Genomic DNA, 24,343 nt, shown 5'->3' with positions numbered 1-24,343 from the left:
ATACCTGGCAGCCTTTGGTGTGGGAAATCCTTCTGTCTATGTGTTGCTTTTATTGGTTAGTGAATAAAGAAGCTGCTTTCGGCCAATGGCTTAACAGAATATAGCCAGGCTATATATAGCCAGATATATATATATATGTATATATATACATATATAAATATATATATATATAAAGAGTAGGCAGAGTCATGGAGAAGCCATGTAGCCCTGCCAGAGACAGACACCGGATGGAACCTTGCCAGTAAGCCACAGCCACATGGTGATACACAGATTAATAGAAATGGGTTAAATTAAGATGTAAGAGCTAGCCAATAAGAAGCCAGAGCTAATGGGCCAAGCAGTGATTTAATTAATACAGTTTCTGTGCGGTTATTTTGAGGCTGAGCAGCAGGAACAAACAAGCAGCCTCCTACAACAAGCCTTAGTAGTATTCAAAGGTAAGGTATTTGAGGAGGACAATTAGGGTTATATGAGTTCTTAAGGGTTAGGATCCATGATAGGAACCTTTGTAACAGAGACCACGGAGACACACAGCAAAGAGGCCGTGCGGCTAAGATGGGGATGAGACCTATCTTACCTGCACTTTGACCTTGAACTTCCAGTCCTCAGTGCTGTGAGGAGTGCATAGTTCAGTCCATTGTGTCTGTGGCCTGTGGTGGCAGCTGAAGCAGACTCGGGCTCTGTGGCACATCAGGCCTTGTCACCTGCCCCCTCTCAGCTTGCTGACTCTGGTTCTGTGTGATAATCCACACCGGCTTTTCTCTGAAGTCACGTCTTCCTAAAGAACCCAAATGCCACCACCTGCAGTTCTCAGCCATGCCTTTGTGTGGGTGTTGGATTTAAGTCATGTGCTGGACCCAAACGTGTTTGTCCTAGTGGCATTTTTATCTGAGTATTCATCCAGAAAGTGCTGCGGAGAGAAAAGAGATGCTGACCGTGCTGTGTGCGCACAGGCGGGGAGTGGTAGGGCTGTGGGAGGCAGAGGGAAGGTGTGGGGACGCCGCAGGCCAGCAGAGGGAAGAGAGCCTCCTTGGTTCTTTGAGGAGCAGAAGTCTGAGGGAGAGCTCTAATGGAGAGTGGTCAAAAAGAAGTTTAGAATCCGAGGGAAAGAAGAAGGCTGAGGCGTCAGATGCACAGCTTCACACTAACCAAGATGAAATATCACTAGTGTTACCGGGTGGCACCTGGCCCTGTCTTGTCACAGGTCTGGATGCTGCCTGCAGTCCATGGCAAGGACTAGTAGGGACACACATGTGGCCTCTTCTCTCCCATGTAGACCAATTGCATCTGATGCTGATGGTCTGAAGTCTGGTTGTTGGTCCTGAGTATGCTTCTAAGTGTTAACAGTCCACAATAGAGTCCCAAAGATCTGTGGTGTGCTAAAATAACCGTGACAATTGCTTCCATACACCAAAGTACACGCACACTTGTATACATACAACCTAGTACACGCAAGCTGTCCTGCAGGAACAAATACATGTGAAATTCTTCCTCCAAAAGAGGCAGGCACTGTGTTTGAGGGCTAGCCTTCATTGCCAACTTCAGAGGACTTGGAACCACCTATGAGACAAGGGTGTGTCTGTGGAGGTGTTTCCAGAGATGTTTGATTGAGGAGTGAAGACCCACCATGCCTGTGGGTGGCGCGTTTCCGTGGACTGGAGTTCTGGATTGGATGAAAAGGGGAACGGCAGGAGCAAGTCAAAAACCAGCATTCATTTGTCTCTGCTTCCTGATGGTGAATGTAATGTGACCGGCTCCCACCATGCCCTCCGCCCTGTGACGGACTAGAACCTCAAACTGTGAACCCAAACAAACCCTCCCTTCCTTAAGTCACCTTTGGCTGGTGTTTTGTCAAGTAACGCACACTTAAAAAACAAAAACTAATAGTGTACAGGAACACACATCAGTTTGAAGAATTCCTCAGTTGAGTAGTTGGTTTGGCCATAGAGAAATTTTCCATGCAGAGATTTGTAGTGGATATGAAACTTACTTTTCCATAAAGAAACTTAAAGTGGGCAGAAAATTTGATATTCTGTGCAACAAAGTTGTGCTGGGATTCTAGTATGCTTGTCATCTCAATTTTATATACTTTAAACATAGGTTATATAACGAGGCTAATTAAGTTGAATGAATGAGTAGCTATCATAATCTCCTTTTATGGAGAAGTCATTCCTTTGCCCTTGCCCTCGGGTAAGACATGTTTCCAACATCACCAGCATCATCTTAGTGCTTTTTTCAGTAGGTTCCTCACTGTGTTTGGTTCTTGTCACAGAGGACATGCACATCAGAGTAGCCCAATCACTGTGGGTGTTTTCTATTACTTTACCCTCGGTGTTTATCTCTAGGATCTGTCTTAACATGATGTGTCTTGGCCAGGCAGGGGCAGCATTATCCTTCCTTTCTCAGCTCTCCAGCCCTGGCCTGTGAGACAGCTGCCTCCTTCCAGGAGTGAGGAGAGATGACCTTTGAAGAAGATGGGGGTGGGGAGGAGGGTGGAATTCATGACTTTGCCTGGATTTGCTTTAGTCAGAGAATTGAATTGTCATTCCAGAGGAAACATTTTAAAAACATAATCTGCCAAGGTCCCGCTCCAAGGTGAACAGAAGTCACCTGCATGAAAAGTTCTCCTCCCTGATGTCTTCGAAAGTGTGGTTAATGTTAGTAGGCAGCTCTGCTGGTGTTCTAGCTCCCGCTCCCTGATACTCTTGCAGACACTCTGAAAGTACCTCCCCTGGGTTTCCAGCCACAGCAGCATTGCAGATGACACAGATGGATGATTCAGCTAGCATTCCCCTTCACTTCTGACTACAACACAGGCTTAAATTAAAACAAAAAAAAAATAAATAAAAAAAAATAAAGTATCTTTATTTGATCAGAAAAAAAAAAAAAGAAAAAGAAAAGCCATCAGTCGCCTCCTCGGCTGGCCTTGCAGCTATGGTGATCATGTGACCCAGTTCTGGCCAATCAGAAGAAACAGAAGCCTGCTGGGAAAATTCCTGTTTTCCTCAGACTTTGCTGCTCCATACATTGAATTTGGGTAAATTGAAACCCTGCTAACCCCTTGTTCTGTTCATTTTCTTTTCTTTTCTTTTTCCTTTTAACCACCTTATGGTTATGTAGCCCTGACCAGCCTGGTACCGTGTAACCCAGAGTAATGTCAAATTCACCACAATCCTCCTGCCTCAGCCTTTCAAGTGCTGGGGTTACATGTGTGAACCATCCTCCCTAGCTGGTATTGGCTATTTTAGGACAAAAAGAGAGACTGACTTAGTATAACACTAAGTCTCTGGTCCTGACAGGGCTGAGGGGTGGCCTTCCCACAGCTGCCAGGCATGTGAGAAAAATCTTCACTTGCTAGTTTGGCTCTCATTAGGCTGGCGCTCGTACAAGGAGGACCTTCACACAGAATGGACATAGGAAAGTGAGTTCAAGACACTGTGTGTGGCTTGGATCCCCAAAGCTTCCCCTGGGCCCAGCCTCAGGCAGATTGCTATGTGTTTGGGGCCAGCCTGGTTCTACAGAGTGAGTTCCAGGACGGCCAGGCCTGTTACACAGAAAAACCCTATGTGGGGAGTGTATGTCCCGGAATGTGTGTGGACTGCAGCGTTGGCTCTGTCCATCTTGTACATGTTCACCGGGAATCCATCTCCTGCCATCAGGCTTGAACTGCAAGTCTTTACCCCCGACCCGAATCATCTTCCAGCACATCCTCACTTTATTTAACAGCCTTGTGCTGACTCATTAACCTGAGGAACAACAATTAGTTCCATGTGTGTCTCTATCTAACCGGTGAGGGGAGAGCTGATGGTTCTCTACCAGTAAGACAGGCTGTGAGACGCGACTCATAAACCCTCAACACTGCATCCCTGGGACGCGCTCTTCTCTTTATTCCAAACAGAAGATATATGTACATATATTCATGTTTCTTTGTTTTCTGGGCATTTTCTTCTTCCTTGTTCCCTCCCTCTCTCCCCTTTTCCCTCCCTCTAGTCCCTCCCTCAGCCCTGCAGATTTCCCTAAGGCCAGTCTGAGGGAGGCATTTTCTCAGTCAAGTTCCTGTTCCCCATATGATCCTGGCTTGAGGCAAGTTGACAAAAGAATTTGACCGGGGCACTCTTCTCCCCGTACCTGTCATTCTACCTTCACCAGCCTTCCAACCAGCCCCTTCTCAGTTGCCATGACAATCCCTTTCCCACTTTCTTCCGTTCTCTCCCGTTTCCCCCCTTCTACCACATTCTTTACCTTCTTAGTCTTTCTTTTCCTTTCTGCCCTTCCGTTTTCCTTTTCTCCCTCCCATTTATCCTTCCTTATTTTCTCTACCCACCTCTCTCCATCTTCCCTTCCTTTCTCTGCCTCACTCCCTCTTCCCTTATCTTCTCCTCTCCCCTCTCTTTTTCTATCCCTCCCTTTCTTCCTCCATTCCTGTTTTTCCTCATTCCTTTTGCCATCCCTTTTTCCTGTTTCCCCTTTGCCCCCATCTTTTCCTTCCCTCCCCCTTCTTCCTTTTCCTCTCTCCTACCTTTCCCCACTTCTTCCTCTCCTCTTTTCTACCCCTTCCCTTTTACTTTCCCCTTCCTTCTCTTTCCCCTACATTTCTTTTCACCCCTTCCCCATTTCTCACATCCCCTTCCCTCCCCTGCCTCCGCCTCTTTTCTTCCCCATCCATTTCCCTCCTTTTTACCCTCCTTTCTTCCCATTTACACTCTTTCATACACAGCCCCTCCCCCTCCCTCTCTCCTCCCTGCCTTCCCTTTCCACCTTCCCCTTCTTCACTCTCTCTCATGTCCTTTCTTCATTTCCCCTAACTTCCATTCTTTCTTTCCTTTTTCTGTCTCCCTTTGCCCTTCCTCCCTTTATCCCCCTCCCTTTCTCCATTGATATCTTTTTTAATTCTCACATTTGACCTCCATGCTCCCTCTTTTTTCCTTCCTTCCCTTCCTTTTCCCTTTCTCTGCACTCTCCCACCTGCACCTCACTTCCCCCTTCCTCCCTCTCTCTTCATCTGTTTTTCTCCTCTCCTTTCCTTGACTCTGAGTCTCTCTATCTCTTTCCATCCATTCCTTACTCCTCTCTTACTTCCCTTCCTTCTTATACATTTCTTTCCCTCCATTCCCTCCCTTCTTCCTTCCTTTTCCTTTCCTTCCTTTCTCCCCTTTCCTTTTCCTCCTCCTTCCCCTTCCCTTTCATTCCCCATTCCTTCCTTCCTTTCTTCCTCCCTCTCTCTCTTCCTCCTTCCATCGCTCCCTTTCTCCCTCCCTGAGATTTTCCGCTTTTTCCTTCCCCACTTTCTTCCCTCTCTCCTCTTTCACTCCTTTTCAATGCCTTTCCCTACATCCCTCCATCCGTTCTATTTCTTTTCATTTTTTTCTCTTCCTTCTTTCCTCCCCACTTCCCACCTTTCTTTCCTCTCATTTATCTCCTTCCTCTTTCCATTTCCCCATATTCTCTCCCTTCCCTTTCCCCACTCCTCTTCCTCCCACTTCCCCAACTTCCTTCTCCCATTTCATTCCCTACCACCCCATTTTCCCTTCCCCCCTTACGTTCCCTTCTCGCTCACTCTCCCTTCCTTCTTCCTTCCCATATTTCTCTAGTTATCATCTCTTCTTTCATCCCCTGTTTGTTCCCTATTGCCTCTTCCACATCTTCCACCTAATTCCCCCCATTTCTTCTATTTAAATTTTATTGTTGATATTGTAATTACAACATTTCCCCCCCCTTTACTTCCTCCACACTGTTCCATGTACCCCTCCCCATTCTCCTTCAGATTCACGGTCTCGTTTTTCAGTGTTATTACATGCACATATGTATATGTACATACATGTATATTTCTGAATATAATCTGTCGAGTCCATATAACGCTACTTGTATGCATGTTTTCAGGGCTGACTGCTTGATATTGGTGTCATCCTCTCTGGGGCAGATGGCATCCCCACTCCTAGCTTTTTTCAGTTTCCTGTAGCTCTTTGTGTAGGGCTGAGGCCCCTGGGCTTTTCCCTGAGCAGTTTGGTATGTTTTTTGGTGTCATTCTTGTCCCTCTTACATTTGGGTGGTCACGTTGGTGAGGCTTTGCGGCTGGGGCTTTTGGAGTTCCTAGGAGACACAATCTCACAGCCAAGTCTTTGATTCCCCAGCTCTTACAATCCTGCTGCCCTCTTCCACATGGAGATATTCCCTGAGCCTTGGCTGTGGGAGTGTTTTGTAAATGTATCTGCTGGGACTAGGTTCCATATCTCTGCATATTGATTGTTGTGGTTTTCTGTAATAATCTCTGTCTGAGAAGTTTCCTTGATGAGAGGCGAAGACTACACTGATCCGTGGGTAGACAGACAAATATTTAGGTTGTTGTTAGGGATTGTGTTGGATTAGTAAATTAGCGGTTGTAGAGTTGCCTCCAGTAACCATGACTCCACTAGCACCGAATAGTTAACTAGGTTTCCAGAACCAGGTATGGTACCCATCTTGTGGAGCAGCCTTATGTCCAAATAGAGAGCTGTTGGTATGTGCCAAGGTGTGCATGCCACTGCTGCAGCACTGCTGATGGTCATCAGTGTGGTTCATAGGTGTCCTAGCGGAGTAGGATTGTTGGTTGTTTCCTCTTTGGAAGCTTGCATGGCATCTTTTGGTACCACAAAAGCCATTTCTTAGGGACCCCTTCTTTCTTTCTAACCCCCCACTTCCACTTGTTTTTCTTCCTTCTTTCCTCGACTCCTCCCTCCCTTCCTCCCCTTCTTTTCCTTTTCCTCATTCCCTTATTCCACTTTTCCCTCTCCCTTTTCACCCCCTTTCCCATCCTCTCCTCCCTTCTCCCCTCTCCAATCTCTCTCCTTTCCCCTTCTCCCTTCCTCTCCATTTCCCTCAATTCTTTCATGCCCGTCTCCATTCCTTCTCATTTATCTCTCTTCCCTCGCTTCTTTCTTTCCCCTTCCTTTATTCTGGCTCTTTCCCTCCCTGCCTTCCTCCCTCCTGCACTCTTGTCTTTCCTTCCTAATTTATCCCTTTCATTCCCGCCTTCTCTTCCAGTCTTTCCTCCTTTCTCTTCCTCCTTTCTTCTCCTTTCCCATAACCGCCCTCTCGTGCTTTTCTTTCTTGCCCTTTTCTCATCCTTGGAGAGCCAGTCATAAAACAATATTCCTCTGTGGTCTCCAGGTCCCTGCCTTGAATTCTTGACTTCCTTTGTGACAGTCTGTGATGTGGGACTGTAAGCAAAATAAACCATTTCCTCCCCAAGTTGCTTTTGATCATGGTGTTTTATCATAATAGTAGAAATCTGACTAAGACAGGTATCAATTAAAAATCTGATCATGTGACAAGAAAGGAACAGATTTGGAAAGAAAGCAGACGTGACTTGTGGGGGAAGAAGCGATAACACCACCATTGCAAACATGAAGAAGTGTCATCTATGGGGGGGTCTCTGAGTCCCTTTCTTATGCACGAAGCTGTGTCACCTCTGTTTCCTTCATTTTCTTCAGGTCTCTAATTAAAGGCTCATCTCAGAGTGGAGCACATCAGCCACTCACCTTCATCTCTGACTGCCTTAAATGGTGTCTCCTGTCCCCTGACATCACAGGGAGGGCCTATCTATCACTAGCCTGGTTGCCTATTGTTTCTCATCCTTCCTTGGGATGTAAGCAGAAAACTAGCAGCTTTAGTTACTTTCATTGGTTATTAAAATAAGGATTTTCAGGATCCCCATTAGCCTTACTCTCTCCTGCTTGGGAGGAGCCTGAAGGACGAAGTCGGGCCTGGGCCCTCTCTTGTCTTTACTGATTCCAAGCTGCATGATTTTCATGTGTGAAAATAATCTCACCCTTTAAATCCGTGGAGATCATCTCCAAGGATGGATCCCCTCAGTAGCATGTGCACTGTCCATATCCATATGTGCACACGGGCCTGTGTGACTGGATCCCCTCAGCAGCATGTGCATTGTCCATGTGTGTACATGGGTCTGTGTGACTGGATCCCCTCAGCAGCATGTGCATTGTCCATGTGTGTACATGGGTCTGTGTGATTGGATCCCTCAGTAGCATGTACACTGTCCATGTCCATGTGTGCACACTGGCCTGTGTGACTGGATCCCCTCAGTAGCATGTGCATTGTCCATGTGTGTACACATGGAAGCCTACGTGCCTTTTTTGTCTCCTCCTTCTCCTCTCTCTCCTCCTTCTCCTCCTCTTTCTCTTCCTCTTCCACGTCTTCCTCCCACTCCTCCTCCCCCCCTTTTTGGGACAGGGTTTCTTCAATGAGTCTGGAGCTCACTGACTGTCGAGATTGGTTGACCAGTAACCTCAGAGATCTGTCTATCTCCCACCCAGCTCCTAAACCCTCCGCAAACTCAGGGACTGCAGACACCAGTGTGCAGGGTAGGAAACTTAACTCAGTCCTTCATGCATACATGGCAAGCACTTTTCCCACCGAACAATCTTCGTTCTCCCAACTCATCTACATTGATGGCTTCTGTCAAACTGGTCGTCATTTATTTAGGTAGCACACATCCTTGCAAGGGGTGATGGTAGCACTCAGGAGGCAGAGGGATTGCAACAAATTCAAGGGTGTCTTGGTCTATGCAGTCAGTTCCAGCCAGCCAGGGGTACATAAGGAGACTGTCTTAGATAAATAAAAGTGAATAAATAATAAATCCCTTGCATATTTAGGAAATAAGATCAAACCCCCTATGGAACCGGCTTTTCTCTTTGCCTGGTAGAATCATGGCGGTCCTGTTGGTATTTTGCTGCTCTGTCCTATTCACATGCCAGCGGTTCATTTAACTTTGCAGTCTTTGTACTTCATTGCTACCTGGCAGTCGGTATGTAATATGATGTGTGTCCGTGTGAGATGACTCATGTCACTGCCCTGCTGCCTGCCTTTGTTTGCTAGTTCCAAATGTTGGCAGCTGGTCTAGTCAACTTCTTTAGTGTTTCTGTGCTTTTCAGAAATATGGGAAAAGAAAAAAAAGATACAGTTTAGCTGAATACATGTCCACATATCCTATCCTAGCACTTAGGAGGCCGAGGTGGGAGGGTCCTGACATTTCAAGACCACCTTGTGCTTTGTACTTTGTCTCAGAAAACAAAATAGTAAAATACTATATTTTATTATTGTTGTTGTTGTTGTTTGAGACAGGGTTTCTCTCTGTAACAGCCCTAACTGTTCTGGAACTCACTACATAGAGAAGTTTGGCTCTGAACACATAGAAATACATTTGCCTCTAACTCCTGAGTGTTGGGATTAAAGGTGTGTGCCACCACTGCCCAGCAGTGCTATATTTTAATATGGTGGCACATATAGTTTTACCTTCTGAACCATTTTGAATTGTGCGGTTCCATGGTATTACAGCCCTGATATTGTAACCACCAGCATTGTCATGTCCAGAATGCTTTCTGGTAAAACTGAAACCGTGTCTACTCAAACAGTTGCTTAGATACTTTGTTTCATTTTCTGAACCTCCTTGTCATTCAGGAGTGTGTCCAGTTGGGATATAGCTTTTCAGTACTATCTGAAGAAGCTAGTGATTCCTCAGTCTACAGTGCTAGCTCTGACACCTCTCCGAGCTCTAGATCTGCAATTCCCGTGAGTAAAACCATTATGAGGTGTAGCCCAAAGGCACTCTGCCCTACATGTTCAGGCTGCCTCTGACCGGCATCCTTGCAGGCTGACTGTACTTCTTGTGGCATGCCCAGTGGCTGAGGTCATTCTATCCTTTCATGATGTCCACTCCATGTCTGCGTTCTATTGTTACCACATCCTCTTGGTACCCAGGGAAGGAGCATATGGGAAGGCCAAAGAATAGAAGGTGGACCCTAATTCTGAAGTCTTTTAACCTGAAGGCTTGTCCTGGGGTCTGGGTGGTGACCTGTTACAATTGCTGAGCATGGTGCTTGGGAGAGAGGAGGGATGGAGGGAGAAGAAGAAATCTCCATAGATAAAAAAACCTTATTGTTTTTCTATTTGTCGATAACCCAGTGCATTCACATGTACAGGGTTATCTAACTTAAAAATAAAATATTTGGCCATTGGGGTTTCTTAGCAGGATCTTTATGCTGAGAGTGTAGTTTTCTCTAGTTGATGAACTAACTTTTTCCAATAGCAAAAGGCAATCTTGACGGACATCATCGTCTCCCTTAGCTTTATTAATAACTGGACAGTTCTCAGGGTAGTCTGTGTTTTTCCTTCTGATGATGAATTCTGACTATATTGAGAGGAGTGCAGAGAAGTGGTAATGTCACTTTTTAGGCTTAACTCTAAAATAGAGCTCTTATTCTGGTGAGAATATTTCAAGTAACAATCACCCTTTAACTATTTCACCGTGTAGCTTTGGGGTTGCTGTAGCAGAGGAAGGCTTTGATTTTGCAATTTTCATCAGGATCTGTGAGAATAAGTGGAAAGAGGCACCTGATACTCACTGATGAAGCCTTCCTCACCTTTTAATTTCAAGGCGACTTAAGTTAAAGCTGTGGGGTGACCCTATTATGCCACCCCATTCCTAGTTCTACAGAGTTGCAGATGTGACAGGGTGGGGGGAGACTTATCCCATCGAGTGTAAGAAAATGCAACCCAAATGAGGTACATTTGCTGTTAAAATATCTTATGTGTATCCTCTTGTATAGCTTCTGGCTCTCTTGCCTCCAGCAAATCTAATGTATGAATCTCTGCCCTTCCCCCTTTGGTTTCTGAGTCAGCCTCGCAGACAGCACAGCCTTACTTCAAAATCACGGGTATCCTCCTACCTCAGCTTCCCTAGTGCCAGGTTTACAGCGATGATTGTCTCCACGTCTGAAGCGTTCATCCTACTTCTGGTCTAACGAACAGGAAAAACGATATTGCAATTCGGCGTCTCCCTCTTGTTTGGAGATGAGACTCTTGAGTGAAGGCCTAGGCCCTAGAAATGTTTGCTCCTTACAGATTTAACTCCAGCCAGGGCAATACACCTCTTTTCCTGCGAATTTCAGAGTTTTAAATCCCCGCAGAAGGGGGCCGGGCAGAACTGGGCGGGGCCTGGCATGTGGGCGGGGCGGAAGACTCATTTAACCTTCCAGGTTGGACAGGGCAGGATGGGGCGTAGCCTGTGGGGTCGTGCAGCTGCTCAGTGGGGTTGGGCTAGGTAGGGGCAGGCAGCTCTTCAGCTGTCCCGTTCTGTGTGTCGTGGGCTCGGGAGGGAGCCGGTGGTGTCGTTCCTTAAGAGACAGGCCTGGGAGAGAGGGCGGGACAGAGGCGGGGCCCAAGGTTCCTTTGAAGGGCTGAAGTCTAAGCTCCCGGGGGGGCGTGGCTTGGCGGAGGGCGCGGGGCGGTCCTTAGCCACCCAGAAGAGGGGCGGAGCCAAGGCGAAGCTGGGTTCTTAGAACGGCAGCCGTCCGCCGGGGTGTGCCTGGGGCCGTGGCCTGAGAGCGGGGGCGGGGCCGTCCTTGCCTCCCTGGAGGGGGCGGGGCCGGGGCCGGGGCCTGGGGCTCAGGGGAGAACAGTAGCGGCCCTCAGGGCGCGTCTGGAAAGGCGTAGCCCGCCGAGGAGCCGCTCGCCAGCTAACGGTCCTGGGGCCGCGCGTGCCCGCGGGCGACGCCCGCCCGGCCCTTTGCGTCGGGAGCGCGCGGCCGCGCCGGGGCTCGCTCCTCCTCCGCAGCGGCGCCTTCCTCTGCCTCTTCTGCGGGCTGCGGCAGAGCGCTGCGGCGGCGCCGGCCTACGACATGAGGATCCCCGCGTCAGGGCCAGCGGCGGGCCTCTCGGAGCGGCTGGACTGGGCGTGAGGCGGCGGCGGCCTGCGGGCCTGGGGAGCCCGCCATGGGGGACAGGTGACGAGACCCCGGGTGGGAGGGCGGGCCGAGTGGCCCGCGCGCGAACCCCGCTGACCATCCCTTTGCCTGGCGCAGGTGGGTCCGCGTGACCGTGCTCCGCGGCTGCGTGGGCTGCAGGACCGTGGCGGTGCCGGCGACCGCAACCGCGCGGGACCTCAAGGAGCGCATCTTCGCCGAGACCGGCTTCCCGGTGGCGGAGCAGCGGCTGTGGCGCGGAGACCGGGAGGTAGGTCGGCTCCGGGCCTGCCCCGGGGAGATGGGCGCCGCCGTCGCGTGCTGGCGGCAGGAAACTCAGGGGCTCCTGTCTGTCGCGGAAGACTGATGCTCCGATGATTCATTCGAGCTTTGCAGATAGCCGGGGCAGAATGGCAGGAGCGTGCGCCTGCCGGTAGTAGTGACTTTTTTTGTTTGTTTGTTTTCCATTTACGGTTCCAGATTCCTGAATCTTCACTGCCTAAGACGAACGTTTTTTGATGGGCATTGTGAACCGAGGCGTTTAAAAAATCTCAGACATCACCATTCTGATTCATCACTCGTTTATTTCAGGCCCTAAATTGAACAAGAATGCTGTTTTAAAAACGGCCTGTTCTGGAGCCCTTCCCAGCCCCTTGTGGTTCTGGGGCTGAGACTTATGGTTTTGCACGTGCTGGGCAAGCACTCTCCACTAATTTCTATGAATCACGGAAATCTACAGCTGAAAAGGGACTTCAGACATTAATACCTTACTGCTATTTTGAGGAGAAAATCTAAAACTTCTGAAGTGCCAATGAATGTCTTAGTAGACCACAATTTTGGAAAATAGCAACATTTCATATATCCTCTTAGATGATGGGACAAATCCTGGAGTTTCCTTGAATGGGAAATTTAAATGACTTTTTATTGAAAATGATCTTATTCTTTATAACTCTAATATCTTACCTCTCTATTCGGTAAAGAACAGCATGTCCAGGACTTAAATACTCTAATGAAATTACAGGGGTTACTTGAGCGACACCGATGACATTTCTAGTTGGATTTCCATACTGCTCAATTCATTACTCTCCAGTGTGGTCTTGACTTTTTATATACCTGGGTCAGTTTTCTGATTTCCTGTACACTTAAACAGATTTCTGGTGAATCTGTTTTTATGCACCTGTACTTTCTCCGGGGTGTTCGCTGCCTCTCTCACACACTGGCTTGCCCAGAGAGTTGAGGTGGAATCAAAAAGAGACACTCACCTTTGTTGCCTTCTTTATCTGTCACCTCCATGCCTTGCCCACCTTACTCCTGCTTCTCCTTTGTCATTCTGTTCCCTAGATGCATTTACTCCAATGACTCAGTTGTAGCTTTTGCCATTGGAAGTGTCTCTGAGGTGCCTTTGAAAAGCTCAGATTTGGGGTGCTTGGTGGAAGAAGTGGTCATATTGTTTGGGTTGGGTGGTTAGGAGGGTGAAGGAGATCGGTGTCTATCACTGATTGGTTTTGAGGTCATGGGGTTCTAGTCTACGGCTGTGAAGGTGAAGTTGAAAGCATAGGGAGGCAGTGAGATACCTCAGTGCTGTGCAAGCTTGACGACAGAATTTAATTCTGGAAACCCTTGCAAAGGTCAGAGGAGAGAAGGGTCTCTACAGAGTTGTCCTCTGACCTCCACACATGCGCTCCTGTCTCTGCCTTCTCTCTGTGTGTCTCTCTCTCTCGCTCTCTCTCACACACCACAAATAATTAAATCAAAGGCTATATAGGACACTCTGTAAAGGAGAGAATTGTGGCACCTTCACTGGGGTTGCCTAAGACCATCCTGCATATCAGATATTTACATTACAATTCGTAACAGTAGCAAAATTAGTTATAAAGTAGCAACAAAAATAATTTTATGAGGAACTGTATTAAAGGGCTGCAACGTTAGGAAGGTTGAGAACCGCTGACCTAAAGGATGGACAGTGGGTGTAGAATAAGGCAAAAGGCTTTACAGAGCATGTTTTTAAGTCTGGAGTCAGACCAGGAGACCAAGGTTTCCTTAGTGGATGACTGGCAGCTTGTTCTGGAAGAAATGTGACAGTCAGTTTGCTTTTGTGTGTGGTTCTGCTGATGCTAAGACATAGAAGCCACAGGGAAAATGCAAGTAATGGAGAAGTGGGTGACCCAGATCCTGCTTGCTGCTGCCATGTGTATGCTGCTAGAGCCAAATCCGTGTGTGTGTTAGTTTCTGCTTTCACGTCCAGTCTAGCCAGTTCTAAGGTGTGTGGCTCTAGAGACGGTGAAAGTCAGCTCCCAGCTGCAGATCTGAAACAGAGAGAGGTCGGTGTTGAAGACAGAATTCTAGGCCGTGGCCGATAGTTAGCACCTCTCCCTTTCTGTATTTGGAAAGTGTGGGAAGAGAACTACTGAGCTCCTGTGTCCTGTTCTGTGCCCTCCACTCCCTGCTCTCCTCCAGACACTGTTCTCTGACCTCTATACCTACAGCCTCCTTTAGTGCTCAAAAGAAGCATTGTGTGTTGGCATTCTTTCCACAGGTGGGGTTTACCTTTCAGTCCCATGCTGCTCAGGACTTTTTAGATTGACATTACTAAATTCTGAATATTTCAGGGTGAGCAGCGGATCATAACAGATAGTAGATGGTGATTTAGCTTTTCTGTCTTTTAATTCATCACAAATATGTCATGTCCCTCTCCAATACCCCATTCCCTATAACCCCAACTTTTGACTCTTGAGCACCTCCCTATGTCTTTGACACTGAAAAAAGGAAATGTTGGGTGATCTGCTGAACAGTTATATTGTCGTAGTGTTTAATAATTTGGGTAGAGTTACTGTTTGCTGTTAATTGAAGATGCATGTCTCTGAGGTTTGTAAGGGAGAATGAGGCTGACAAGACCAAGATTCTGATGATTTTATAATCGATTTTAAAAACAATGAATAGGGACATAGTACATATGGGAGGAGAACAGGGACCTTTCTTTGGTTAGTTGTAGTGCCCAGGAGAGAAGGGGAGAGGGCCTGTACAAGCCACCAGATCATGGCACGCTCCATAGGAGATAGTGCTGCTGGGACATCTCTACTGTCTGATTGCTCTTTAGGAGAATCAGTAAAGTCTACCAGACTGTCTGTTGTCAGACTCTCAGTTATGTCTGGCTATGTACTTAGGTTATTAGGTGTCTAGTTTCTTGCAATTGATTGAATTGGAAACCTGGAAACTTCCTATGTTTCCTTCCTTTGCTCTACCATTTTTTCTTTCAGTGCACCTTAATGATCCTAAACTGGGCTAATGATCATTGATTTATGTGTGACTTTCTTTTAGTAATTAGTTAGATGGTTAATTAACCTGTAGAATGATCACCCATGGATGATGTTATGAATATCCTATGTCTCTTCTGTGCCTGTATGCCTGACTTTCTCCTTCATGTCTGTGTATCTTCTGTTGTCTTTTTGTTATCTTAATAGTTCTATAAATGTGTGTATATGTATATGTTTGTATTTCATATGTATGTGTAACCTAAATACATTACCCAAATAATATTCCATTTATTTTTGTTGGTTATGTCCATTATAAGGAGTTTATCATTCTTCATGTAATAAGCTCGATAGCTTTCACTCAATATTTCATTATTAATATACATCTAAATTATATATATATATAACTTAGCTGTTCAGTATTCATTAATGTGTGATATTTTGCTATTCAAATACATTATAGTATTTGGATTATTTCTAAGGACTTTTTTTGCTAGTGACACTCAGTGTTCTCATCTATGTTTCTTTTTCTTTTTTCTTTCTTTCTCCTTTTTTTTTTAAAAAAAAAGCTTTTCGTGACAGGGTTTCTCTGTGTAACAGTCCTGGCTGTCCTGGAACTCTCTTTGTAGACCAGGGTGGACTTGAACTTACTGAGATCCACCTGCCTCTGCTTCCCAAGTGTTGGATTAAAGGCGTGCGCCACCACTGCCTAACTACTCCATTATGTTTCTTTAAGCACCTGTGCAAGACGTGCACTAGTTTTCAAAGATAGTTCCCAGGTTCAGCAGGTGTATGATGTGAACATGTTTTATAACCAAGGCCATTAGCGGTACATCCAACGAGAGGAGCAGAAGGATTACATACAGAAAGTAAGGAGATCCAATGGGAGAGGGTTATTAAAACCTGGATGACAGGAGAAGCTGCTGCAGGGAGTGGAGAAATACAGTTAGTTTGGAGAGACTGGAGATTATGTACTTGAACCTAGAAGTAACTGCGGAGGAGCTTTGGAGAGGGATGTTCCCCTGGAGTGTCTGTGAAATAAAGCTGAGGTGGTGCTGGAGGGAAAGCTAATGAGCTCACCTTTCTCTTCATTGAGTTTTTGAACATTGAGACAGTTGGCCCTGTCAGTAAAGTGTACCTTAGAAAAGCAGTCCTTCAGGTAAGCTTTGGAGTCAGGTTTGTGATCTTTGGACTGTTGAAAAAGCCCAGGTAGACCATGTCAGTAGATTGAAAGTGGACTCAGACAGAGGGGTAAGCTCTGTGAGTCAGTAATTCATCTTGTACCCGCCTTCATTAGAAGCAGGGGCCAAGCACCAAGGCAGTTTTCAGGGAAGTCACAGCTTACTCTTCTCTTGCTGGGGGCATCTGTAGTAATCCCTTCCAAAGGAAAACATGATTCCTTGGGAACATGATTTTGTGGGATACCACTAAAAATAAATAAAAAATGCTGCTGATTCAGGGAATACTGAATAGATTAATCCCAAGAAAATTGTCATACATATTAATATGTCAAAATTTTTGTCCTTTGATCTGTTACAGTTTCCTGGACCTATGCTATATACCAAATACATATTGATAGCATTGATCAAAAAGATAGTTTTGCTTATGTTAAGGATCTCACATATATCTGAAACTGAATTTAAGATGATTTGGACAAGTAGAATACTTGCCTAGCTTGTGAAAGAGGGAAGGAAGAATTCTTTGGCAGAGGACAAATAGGTGAATTTTTATTTATTATTATTTAAAGAAAAATTCTAACTTTTAAATTTAAAGTATTTATTACATAAATATTTTAACTAGCATTTTGTTCTGTCTTCTGAAATATTCCCTTCAGAGCAACTTATTTCTTGGTGAGAATGGTTAACAAGTGTTACTTGAATGAAAACACTTGAGGAAGGTTTTGAAATGACAGTATTGGATGTTGTGTCACTTCTTACACATTTTCTGTTCTCTGTTTCAGTTACCTGACTGGATCAAGATTGGAGATCTGACTCCCAAAAGCTGTCATCTTTTTGTGAACCTTCAATCAAAAGGCTTAAAAGGGGGAGGTATAATATTGGTTTTATCAGAATATAGCATAATTCAGTCCATTGAAGATTTTATTTTAATCCAGGCACAGAGGGGAGGACGGTGACTGCCATGAACTAGGAGGAGGACAAAATGAAGAGTTGTTGGTCCAATATGAAATTTAACTATGCAAAACAAATGAGATCTGGAGATCTGCTGCACAGTGAACGGCCCAGTTGTGATGACCAGCGCTAGCACCACTGTACTGTGTGTGTTCTTAAAGCCTCTAAGAAGAGTGGAGCATGGTGGTGTATGCCTGTAATCTCAGTATATAGGAAGCTGAGGCAGGAGGCTCTTGGAGTATGAGGTCAGCCTAGCTACTTAGCAATAAATAAATATAAACAAACAAATAAAATTGCTAAGAATGGAGATCTTAAATACTTTTCCACAAAAAGAATAAAGTCAAAACAAAATGGAGTTAGGAGAAACTTTTGGAGCTGATTGATAGAATAAGGGAGTAATAATGATGTTTGGATAGTTTCATGGTTATAGATTGACCTTCAAGTTCATGCATTAAGTTTCTGTAGCTTTTTATATGTACTTCTGTAGTCGGGCTTTCCTTTGGGCTGCCAGCTCACATATAACTACATGGAGACTTATTATTAATTATGACAGCTCAGCCTATAGCTTAGGCTTGTTCTTAGCCAACTCTTATAACTTAACCCATTTATGTTAATCTATATTCTATAATATGGCATTACCTCTGTTTCATCTTATACCTCCTGTTTCCTCTCTGTGTCTCCCATGCACCTTGAATCTCCTCCTCTTCCTTTCTTTCCCCAGAAATCACACCTATTCCTCCTGCCTAGCTATAGGCTGTTCAGCCTTTTATTACACCAATCACAGCAAAATACTTCTTCATACAGTGTATAATTACCCTACAACATTTCTCCCTTTATGTCTAAATAAAAAGGAAAGGTTTTAACTCTAACATAGTAAAACTATATACAATAAAAAGTTATCAGGTAAGAATTACATTCACAATGTCCAGTTGATTTGTATGTGGCATATTTGAGAAAATACTCTATTATTTATTTTATCTCGATGAATTTAACTAAACCATTTTATCATAACTTTAATATGGTATTACCATATTAAAACTCTTTTTAGACCTCAAAACATCTTAGATAAACAACTTATGCTTTTCTGTTTCTTAACTATTTTATAAACTTTATATCTTTTTGTAAGTTTCTTTTTGGAATTTAGTAACAAGGAAAACTATAAAACTATAACTATTTCATTTTCAACTCTATCAGAGACCCACAAAGGATATAATATTACCTGAGTAAGCAAGAAGTGTTTCAAAACTATAGAAACAATGGAGACATCTAGCTGCCTAGACAGTTGCCCTAGTTTTCTCTGTATATTGGCACATCCATTTTTGGCCTACAGGCCTAGACTATCTGACAGATTTTTCTATGAAGCAGGAATTTAGAAGGACTGTCATACCTTGTCTTGGTAAAGTTTTCTAGTAACTTTTTTTTTTGTCCAATTTGGATAGTATAGTTTCAGCCATTGAGGCACGGGCAATTTATTGTCGAGCTGCTAACTTTGTGCCAATAAAAACAAACTCCATATGGAGGTTCTTTGATGCCCAACATCCTTATTTGAAGTAGAGTGGTGCTGCCAGGAACAGATCCGTCTCATTTTCATGAAAAGCCTTCTGTTACTAAAACATCTTAAATGTGATATTCTGTAGGTTTCTGAAGTGTTTAAAGATCATCTCTATATCTAAAATATATCTCTGTATGACCTTGAAAACATACCAAACATGACTACAAGTTTTATTGTTATAGATGACTAACTACTAACTTATATTTCTTAATTATCCTAAATGACTTATAATAATAGCTTTCAAGGATTAGAACTTTACATTACATTTTTAAATGAACTGCATAGGTATAATACCTTAAACAAGAAAGAAACATAAACAGTATAGTAAAAATAAGCTTAAATTTGTGTCAATATAAAAGTATCTTGCCGGGCGGTGGTGGCGCATGCCTTTAATCCCAGCACTCAGGAGGCAGAAGCAGGCGGATCTCTGTGAGTTCGAGGCCAGCCTGGTCTACAAGAGCTAGTGCCAGGACAGGAACCAAAAGCTACGGAGAAACCCTGTCTTGAAAAAAAAAAAACTTAAATAAGAGTAGAAACATTTATAGGGTATGTTCTAACAAAAACAACCTTAAATTTGTATCAATATACACAAATCCATACCAGTATAAAATATTTAAGACTAGTAATTAATTTTTAGTCTAAAAGTAGATTTAGTAATTTGCCCTTTTATCCTATCGTTACCCTATCTTGCCTCTTTTCAAAATGAGATCCTTAACTCTAACCTCTCTTGTTTCTTTCCTTACCATGATCAGTAACAATTTGCAACCAATCCCCTATACAGTGACTAACACTGAATGACAGAAAACTACCCAGTCCACCTTTTGGGAATGTAGGCATTGTAGTTTTTAAAATTATTTCCTGTTGCCCGGAGGTGTTGAAATAAGAGCGGCAAAGCTGCGTCCCCAGCACCTGGCCGCCTGCACGGCTAGCTTTATACCCGAAATAATTACACGGAAACTGTATTCTTTTAAACACTGCCTGGCCCCAATAGTTTCAGCCTCTTATTGGCTAGCTCTTACATATTAATCTAACCCATTTCTATTAATCTGTGTAGCCCACAAGCTGGCTTACCAGGAATGATCTTAACCTGCATCTGCCTGGCGTGGGAGAACCATGGCGACTCACTGACTCAACTTCTTTCTCCCAGCATCCTGTTCTGTTTTCTCCGCCTACCTAAGGGTTGGCCTATGAAATGGGCCTAGGCAGTTTCTTTATTAATAAGAAATCATTCCCACATCACGGAGGTAACAGCATCTTCAGGGGACCCTGAGAAAATTGGGATATGGTTAAGTCCTGAGAGAGCTAGCTGTATTGTTTTTTGTTTAGTTTCTGAGTGGTGGGAAAGTATAGAGCTCATCTGAAGTCCTGGCTTAATAGTCTGTGAGGCTGGACCATCTCAGCTAGCAGCTTTGAAGCTGTTCTGGATGCAGAATTTTGGGGAAACTGTAACAGAGGCATTCTAAGAGGCTGGATCACTTGGGCTACTTGTAATCATTAGCATCTACTCCCTTTCCCCCCCTGAAAATACATAAACTTTTAAAAAGTAACATATATATTATATGTGTGTGTGTGTGTGTGTGTGTATTGACACAAGTATAGAATGTGTGGTGTGCACAAGTCAGCTACAGATGATTTTGTGTTATGTTTGAGCTAGTATAAGGCATCTGTTAACTCTATAAGTTTGTTTGGACTGTATAACCTTCTGTCCATGCACTATGAAAGGATGACATGTAATAAGTCATGAGGAGTCTGTAGCCAAAGAGATTTATCATGTCTCATCCAGTCTCAGAACTCTTCCCATAGTAGAGGGATCAGCATATATGTCACCTGTCCTGTAGTCCTTTTGGCTTTTATCCTCATGTTGGTAGCCGAAATCCTCAGGAGTTCTCCCCCAGTCAAATCTGAACTCTATTAACTTTGAAGGAAATCATAACTTATTGTTTCTCGTGGAAACAAAGACATGACTTCTCCCTCAAAGTATTCTTTGTCTTCCATTCTTAAAGAATTCTTGAAGACATTCTTAAAATATATATGTTGGTTTAATTTAGCAGTTTCCATAATTCAGTGTCTCTCAGAAGCTATTTTTTGTACATTAGCATTTAAAAAATTCAAAGTCAAAAAGTACCATACAGATCCAGCACCTTGTATATCTTCCGTCTTTACGTGGTGAGTTGTGAAGTTTTGTTTTCCTAAATCTTTTAAAATATATTCTGTATTTTAGGTCGATTTGGTCAAACAACTCCTCCACTTGTTGATTTTCTTAAGGATATTTTAAGAAGATACCCAGAAGGAGGACAGATCCTTAAGGTAGGATATCTGTGGTTTGCTTCCAGAGCAGATAACTCAGTGTTTGTGTTTGATCTAGATTTGGTTACCTTGCCTCCACAGCCACAGTGCATAGCTGAACGGAGTAGATTTGAGACTGCAGCTGGCATGAAGGGAGGAGGGCTTGGAGTATAGGACTCCACTAAGCTGCTGTATACTCTCTTTAAACATGGTGTCCTCTAGGAGTGCTTTTGTAGAGCACCCGGTGACATACACCAGCCACTAGTCAACCAACCAGTGGTTCAACAGCCTAACACAGGTCCATGTTAGAGGCCAGGAACATATGCTTGCTTGGGCTCTGAATTTAGAGCTTTGTTTCTGTGAGAGAGTTTAATAGCATAATTACTTATTTATTTATATTTTACATACTCAAATATATTTTTTTCCCAAGATGAAGTGGAACTCTCTGTGTAATTCAGGCTGACTTCAAACTCATAATGCTTCTACATCAGTCTTAGTGCTAGGGTTATGGACATGGTTTGTGATATGTTTTCTAAGTTTGAATATACTTATTAATAGAAAAACAAAAATTAAATAACCAAAAGAAAGGCAATGAAAGAAGATTTTGTGAAAATGAGGTTTGGTGTTTAATAAGAAGCCTCTTGAATGAACTGGGACTGTGGATGAGTTGTTATGATCTCGTTATGCTCCCTTCCTGAAGCCCTCATTTCTCTTCTAGACTACCAAAGTTTTAAGGTCTGTTAGCTCATGGAATCATGCTCAGATAGGCATGGAATAAAGGTTGTGCTGCCTCTTAAGGGACACTGGAGCAGCTTCAGTGTGCCTTTCAGAATGGTGTTCATAGAAGGCTAATTTGAGACCTGTTTTTTATATTGACTTCTGGAGTAATGAAGGGTATGATTATGGAGTTGTCATGTGACTGAGGTGGCCTGAATGACCTGCATGAATTCAGAGTGAGGATTCAACTGTTGGTTACAGGAACTGGGTCAGAAGTGAGGGAGTAGGATCTTTGCTAGAAATGAGTCTGAGCTTCCAGGAAGGTTTGTTAGGTGTTTAGAAGCATTTGGGGGTGGTGAGGACTGAGAATTTTGTTGATGTCTTGCCCTTTCCTTTCTATATCACAGGTTTCTGAGCACCCACCAGATCACTCACAATCCAACAAATGATTGATATTACTCTATTTATGAATGGTTCTCATCACTAAGAAGCTTTCTGCCTTAGGCATGTCAGGTTGTCTAGAATATTGCTTATTAGGGTGTATGTAGACTAATACCCATGAGTATCTAAGAGCATTTAAATTTGATAAACAAATGAGAACAATGGTCTGTTTTTGGAAGCTGTTTCAGCATAAGATATCTCAGAATAATCTGTATAGATCTTTGAACTAGAGTTCTTTCCTTAGAACAAAGGCTTTGCATGGATTTGTTAGACTAAATGTTAGCACATTCAGAGCTGACTTGCAGGTGTGAATTTCTGGGAAAGACTTCGCAACTCTTGTGTATATAGGACTACTTTCAATAGGAACCTTACCAGAGCTTAACTTACCCATGGAGGTAGTGAGGTTTCTTCACTTTGATACACTTACATTTTAGATATTGTAGGTAAATACAGAGTTGGACAGTAGATGGCTGTATTAATATAAATTTTTGGTATGTTTTATGGTTAGGAATTAATTCAGAATGCAGAAGATGCTGGAGCCACAGAGGTTAAATTTTTATATGATGAAACACAATATGGAACGGACACTCTTTGGTCAAAAGATATGGCACAATATCAGGGTAAGAATAATTTGGTGATTATCATTTGTACTTCCTGGCATGTTTAATTCAGGTGTTTTTGCTTTTTCTGCTTTTGTTTGGAAAATGTTTTTGCTAGTTGGTACATTTAAAGAAAAAAATTAAATTAAAATAAAATGGCTGACAATGTAATTACATAGCTTTCCATTTCTCTCAGTCAGTCTACACTTTATATTATGAATAAGATAAAGGACACTACTTCTAAATAACTATCATTTCTTCTGCTTTTGGAAAGAAGTTGTATATATATTGGTCTCTACTTTAGGGCTGCCCTTGTGCTGTGGGTGGGAACATAGACTTAATAGGAGAAGGGAAAAAGGAGGATGAAAGGGAAAGCAGTAAGAGAGCCATCACCTATAGACTTGCTGCCTGCTTGCACCCTGAAATGTTGAAAACTATGTATATAACTTAGTTCATCTCAGCTCTGGAATTGATGGATGATTGTGAATACTTGTATATGATGGACAGTTACTGTGAAAAAGAAGTCTTAACTCATTTCTTAGATATATTTTAGGGACACATAAGTCACAAAATGATGTTTTGTGACAGTAACCATCATTGTTGTTAATTGAATATTTAACATTTATTGTAGTGGCTACAGTCATTCTGATGTAAGATTTCAGGCTTAACCGTAGTTCTTTCTTTACATCTGTAAGGAGATGTATATGATGTGATAATCTCAGGAGGCTAGCTCCCTGGTTCTGAGTTCTGCCACTTTGCTGACTCTACTGCAGTGCTCTAGAGACTGATCTTTCAGTGGTGAGCGGATTAGCTTGTAGTTTCTTGGCTGTAATTTTATTATTTAATGTAGCCTCCTAGATGGATGTTCAGTTTGCTTTCAGGGGTCTGCAGCAAGTCCTGGTCCCATACAGCCCTATCCTAGGACATTCTGTTTTCACTGTCCTCATGTGCTGTGCTAGTGAGAACGTAGAGATCCTAGAAGCATTTCACTTCAAAATTCTGCCTCACGGCTTAAGTCTTTCTGCTTCCCATCTTTATTACACACACACACACACACACACACACACACACTCTGAAATAGCTGTGTATAGTGGCACACTCCTTTAGTCCCAGCACTTGGAGGTAAAGGCAGGTGGGTTTCTGTGAGTTCAAGGCCAACTTGATCTGTATAATGAATTCCAGGCCAGCCAGAACTTAGAACTTCACCATCACAACCACCACCAAAAAACTCAGTCACACACCTTCCTCCTATGGCTCAGGGATCATCTCAAAAGAGAAGGTGGAGCTGGGGACCCTGTAAGAGTCATGGTGGAGGGACTGCGAGGTGAAGAACGAAACATGAGTCAGCCTGGCCTTTGTAAGCTTTGGATTCCAACTCCAGAGTCTGCCTCAGGGTCTCTGTCCCCTACCATTTAAGAAAAAGGTTCCCATGTGACTGTTATCACCACATTAGAAACCCCTAGCAAAGTAGCAAAGCACCTGTGACCTTTAGAATAAGAATGAGGTCTGTTGACTAAACAGAGCTCAGGCCAAGGGCCTAAAGAGGAAGGATTTGTAATAAGTATAAGAATAGGTTCTATTGATGGAGGATGCAGAGTACATGGAACCTCTTTTTTTTTTGTTTCTATTT

The 24,343-nt window shown here is 43.7% G+C and overlaps 1 protein-coding gene across 4 annotated transcripts in view; it reads left to right on the top strand.

The window, feature by feature from the left end:
* Sacs (sacsin molecular chaperone) overlaps window positions 1-24,343 on the top strand; it is an 83,490-nt gene that overhangs the window by 28,207 nt on the left and 30,940 nt on the right. For 3 of the 4 annotated variants that reach the window (XM_026783229.1, XM_013349226.2, XM_026783230.1), the window contains exons 3-6: window positions 11,859-12,009; window positions 16,950-17,037; window positions 20,892-20,977; window positions 22,623-22,734. In XM_026783229.1, coding sequence (XP_026639030.1) covers window positions 11,859-12,009; window positions 16,950-17,037; window positions 20,892-20,977; window positions 22,623-22,734 — 437 coding nt within the window. Of the gene's footprint in view, window positions 1-11,449; window positions 11,781-11,858; window positions 12,010-16,949; window positions 17,038-20,891; window positions 20,978-22,622; window positions 22,735-24,343 lie in introns of those variants that run through there. The other variant, XM_026783228.1, reaches the window with a different exon arrangement.

Source organism: Microtus ochrogaster, chromosome 17, assembly GCF_000317375.1.
Source record: "Microtus ochrogaster isolate Prairie Vole_2 chromosome 17, MicOch1.0, whole genome shotgun sequence".
Classification (NCBI taxonomy): domain Eukaryota; kingdom Metazoa; phylum Chordata; class Mammalia; order Rodentia; family Cricetidae; genus Microtus; species Microtus ochrogaster.
The sequence above is the reverse complement of the archived record's forward strand: the minus strand, read 5'-3'. Positions and strand labels throughout refer to the sequence as shown.